This window comes from Papilio polytes, unplaced genomic scaffold (genome assembly GCF_000836215.1).
Source record: "Papilio polytes unplaced genomic scaffold, Ppol_1.0 DF822067.1, whole genome shotgun sequence".
NCBI classification, from domain to species: Eukaryota; Metazoa; Arthropoda; class Insecta; order Lepidoptera; family Papilionidae; genus Papilio; species Papilio polytes.
In genome coordinates this window covers 8982942-8988020 of record NW_013527137.1, presented here as the reverse complement: position 1 = coordinate 8988020, position 5079 = coordinate 8982942, and the positions used below count along the sequence as shown (strand labels likewise).

At 32.0% G+C, this 5079-nt stretch overlaps 1 protein-coding gene across 1 annotated transcript; it reads left to right on the top strand.

Annotated features, from left to right (window-relative positions):
* Positions 1-2307: 2307 nt before the first annotated feature.
* LOC106106934 (gastric triacylglycerol lipase-like) lies at positions 2308-3570 on the top strand. Its single transcript, XM_013287593.1, has one exon. It carries the CDS (start codon positions 2308-2310, stop codon positions 3568-3570), a length of 1263 nt encoding a protein of 420 aa, XP_013143047.1.
* The last annotated feature ends 1509 nt before the right edge of the window (positions 3571-5079 follow it).

The window sequence follows — 5079 nt, the reverse complement described above, 5'->3', positions numbered from 1 at the left end:
CAACTGATCTTTCGCTCTGGGTCAACTCGTCTTATCACTGACTTATTTTTTTCCAGAGTATTGGTTTAAATGGGTTATCATTGTTTTACGATTTATGTATTTCGTGATATTAAGTGTTTTTTTTTCTTACGTTTATTCGTAATTACAATCCACAATTAACATCTTTATAACAAACAAACGGCAAAAAATCGTTTAACAAATTATTAGCATTTCCGCACTTTGAGAAATAACCATTCAACAAACTAGTACATAAAAGCCTACTGCCGAAGAAACGTGTATATAATTTTAGTAATAAAAAAGGAAGAAATTTTATTTGACAAATTAACGGTTACTAAAGTTTTTTTAGTAGCTTCATGTATACGAAACTATGGAGGGAATAGAGGAGGGTCTATGTTGAACATGTTGCAGACAAAGGCGTACAAGACTGTCGCAAAGCGATTTACAGCGCTTTTTAATTTATGGTAAAGTATTCTTAGATAGATTACTCACCTATTTATCTCAATTTTGAAGAAAATTATGGTATAAAGACTCTAAATATAAGAAATGGTTATTTTTTTTTCGTAAGCCATGCCATGCCGCCTAAGTCTGCCAAAAAGGCGAAGCGACCGCTGCTAATAGACATCCGAAATTTCAGGTGCATTTCCTACCCTTAATCGATGGTGGAAGAGACGTACATAAAGGGGATATTTCCCCTTGATATGCGTCTCCCCTGCCGTCAATTCCATTTCCTTTTCCCATCGTTTTCTTACAAGAAATGTATGGAAAGAAAAAGCATTGTAAATATTCTTTAGGTTTTACCATTGTGGAAATCACCGGTTATTTTCTACATTGACACAACAAACTGCAATTTGATAAACGAATAGAGTTCATGAACGATTCAATAACGGTGGGATGTTTATTCTGTTACTGACTGATGGCCAATCATCACAAGTGTTCACACTTTGTTGCTGTGACCGTGAGATACAACTGCTATATATGTTTAAGAGGCAGTTGTAATGATAAAAATATTTTTATGTTAGTATAAACGAGAAGAAAAAGAAACAGTAGAATTTATTACAATACAAAAAGAGTATTTAAGTGCATATTGTATTTAAAAATTTCAGTTTTCTCGATATTCCTACAGACATCGAAAATTTATTTATGAAATAGTATTGATAAAAGATTGTGTTTAGACATATACTTACATATGCATGTTTACAAGATTGATTTCATATGACGTATATCTGATTCATACATTTATATGAGCGATATATTTTGTATATAATAGGGGGCTACAAACAATGGAAATTATATTCAAGAGATTGTCGTAGTTCTCGGGTCGTTGTTCTACTTACGAAATTAAATGGAATAATGAATCGGTGGTCGGGACAAATTGCCCCTTCCTGTAACAATTGCGATGCATCTTGACACGCTTACTTGATGATATAACTTTGGGTTTACACTGTCGCAACACCTTCGACAGCCAACGATGATACAAGTATAAACTGTGTAATTTCACGGAAACTATGTAATTGGTCAATTAACTTTTTGCTTATTGAAAATGCTGCTAAATTCTGACAATTCCACTTCAAATGCTGTAGCTTCTACTTAATTTAAAGGCGTATAAAGTGCTATGAAACTTATAGACAATGCTTGTGCTAGATATAAATGTAAAATTGAAGGAAAGCTTCTGCCATTAAAGCGTAAAAGCTCAGTTATTTTGTTGGGATAATTGCGTTCTGTTCTGTACTTCTTATTGCTACACAAGATTAACATTGAGTGACAGTTAGAATATTATTTCTCATAAATACTTTTGTTATCTACTTATTGCGTTTGTTACTTATAACAAAGTATTGCCGCTGCGACAATATTAATCGGAATCAACTTGACCTCATCCAGATAAGGTTGCGAAATGGGGCTTGTTTGGGAAATCTGACACTACCAAATAAATAGGAAATATATATAGTAGTCATCGAAAGATTGTTAACGGAAATCTATATAATTAACCTGAACGGTTGAAGTTCAACAATATGAACAGGGGCTTCGAGGAAACAAACATCTAAAAATGTAATCATAATGGGTTGTAATAAAATGATTACGTGGTGCGCATGTCACCTGTTGTAATTACCGTAGACCGTAAAGTGTTGCGATCAGTCAGTCAAAATCTATTTAAATGAATGTATTGATGTAATTAATAATTCTAGTTTATCAGTAAAACAACTGGATAACGAACGTAAATAGTTATTTAGTATAGACAGTGCAATAAAACAATTAGATAATTGAATTCCTTTAAAATGGCATTCACCGGTATCATTAGAGCTCGGAAAAATGTTTTCGAAGAAGGACGTGTTCCTCTTTTATACGTTCTCACTTTTCTATTTGTTCAATGCAAATCTGATTTCCGCTAAATTGGATATTGTGAGACAATTTAAAGTATTAAATGGATATCCATTGGATTCTCAGTTAAATTTCACCGAATTGGCAACAGAATATGGATATACCGCGGAAGAACACACGGTAACTACTGAAGATGGATATATTCTAACAATATTTAGGATAATCCATGGCAGAAATTGTCAAGGACCATTACGGAAGCCTCCAGTTCTATTGATGCATGGTCTGTTCATGAGTTCAGATCTCTGGATGGATTCAGGGCCTGGCGCAGGATTGGCGTATCTCATTTCGGACGAATGTTACGATTTATGGGTAGGAAATGTTCGAGGAAATTATTATGGTAAAAGACATACATATTTAAATCCTAATTCGATCGAATTTTGGAATTTCACAATTGACGAAATGGGTCGCCATGATGTTCCAGCTATGATTGACTACATAACGAACTATACATCGAGCGATACAATTAACTACGTCGGATACTCTCAAGGTAGTTCTATCTATTTCATAATGTGTTCAGAACAGCAGAGCTACTGTGGAAGAGTACAAGTTGTTATCTTTTTAGCGCCCGGTTCAAGATTAACTTACACAAAGTCCATTCCTTTTAGGTTATTAACTTCAATTTATCAGGTAGGTGCATCTTTCTTAATTGAAGTAGGTATTTATGAAGCTATACCATGGGGTGGTATCATTCAACAACTTGGTTCATTTATATGCAAGGACAATATCACAGCTGATACGACTTGCAGAGACTTTTTGAGCAAATTTGACTCTCCTCATCCTGATTCAATCGAAACGGAGACAATTCGAGTTCTTTTTGGACATTTTCCAGCTGGTACTTCAGTTAAAAATATGCTATGGTACAATCAAGCGCAGAACGTTGATGATTTTCAAAAGTTTGATTATGGCCAGGATATTAACGAAGAAGTATACAATTCGAGTACACCTCCTGCTTACAATCTTAGCGCGACGACGAATCCAACTGTTGTTATAAGTGGAAGAAATGATTTCTTATCTGTACCTCCGGATAATGAATGGTTAGTGAATCAATTGCCGAATGTAATAGAGCATGTTGTGGTGGAAGATCCGCTTTGGAACCATTTCGATGTACCGTGGAGTAAACTCACGAGTAAAGATATTTTTCCAAAGATCACCGATTACTTGTATAGATACAGCAAAGTTGGACGTGGAAATTAAAATTAAACAAAAGTATAATGCTTAACTTAATTAAAATGTTTTACAAGTCTATCTAGATTTTTGTCACATTATCCAAGTCTGCGGTACAATATTAATTTTATTTTAAACTAGCTGTTCCCGTGCGGCTTCATCCGCGTGAAATTATGAAAATTTTATTTTTACATTTGTCAAAATATCAATAGCAAATGTCAAAATCACATTACATGACAAACTTTGGCAATCTTGCTTCCTTGATGTTGCAACAACTTATAGTCTCTTTCCCGCATTAGGGTTTGTATTCAAAACATTTACCCCCTAAGTTTAATGGCCTAAAGCGTGACGTAAGTGTAGGGCTTTTTATTAAAAAAAGAATTATTCAAAAATGTGCTGCAATCGCTGACATCTTAGGCAACAAAGAAATGTGTGTTTACGCTTTTTTTAATAGTATAGATTATCCATGTTTATCAAATTATTTGATAATATACGGTTAAGTAGAGTCTTCTATAAGTACTCTTGTTCTTATCTTAGCTTTATCCAACAATTTGTTCTCCAAAAATGGTTTGTAAATGGATTTCTTAAATCTCATAAACTCATTTGTATAAATCATGATTGAAGCAAAGTATTCGTTTTATTATCAACTCGATGTCTGGTAATTTTTCATGATAAAAACGAGTAAAACATAGGCCGTTTAAACTAACAAATTTGTATGTTTTTATAGCGAGGTCTGTAGGTTATCTATAGTGGTTTTACATACAACTAATAAACTTATTTTATCATTGTGTAAAGGAATGAAATACATAAATTGGTTATTGAATATGATACAAGGAAATTATTTCGTAGTCTTATGATTATTAAAAAAAACTTTACAGTAATGGATAAGAAAAATGTACTATTTATGCCTCTACGTTTAACTAAAAAAGTGAAAAACAATTGAAAACGAATAAAAATATTTTCATTCATTTATTTCAAGAACATCGAGTATGTATGAATAATTAGAACTATAATCAAGAAATACTTATTAATAACCGAGATTCCTCATTCTGACTTTCTTTTTTTTATAAATAATAATACAAGTAACTAGTATCACATTTATATTTGGACAAACACGTTTCTTATTTTAAATTTACGTAATTAAGTGCATAAGTAACTATTGAACAGTAGAGCTAAAAGAGAGATAGATTATATAAATAAAGATAGAGCAAATATTAAAAAAAAAGTCTCTTAACTTATAGTAATAATATATAATTCAAATTCAATTTAGACAAGTAGTTTTATTCAATCAATTTTATGTGACTATTTAATAATTTTTTGAATTATTAAAATTTTGGACCCATCGGATTCAACAATATCACTTACTAAAATACTTTTCTTTATGGAGGTATAGATAGTTCAGTTAATTTTGGTTGTTAATAAAATCACAAAAAATCGCTTAACGTATCATAATTTTTAATAGACGTTACGAAAAATACCAAAATCTTTACTTTAATTTATCTATTAATCAAACTAAAATTTTCACGTCGTGTACGTTCT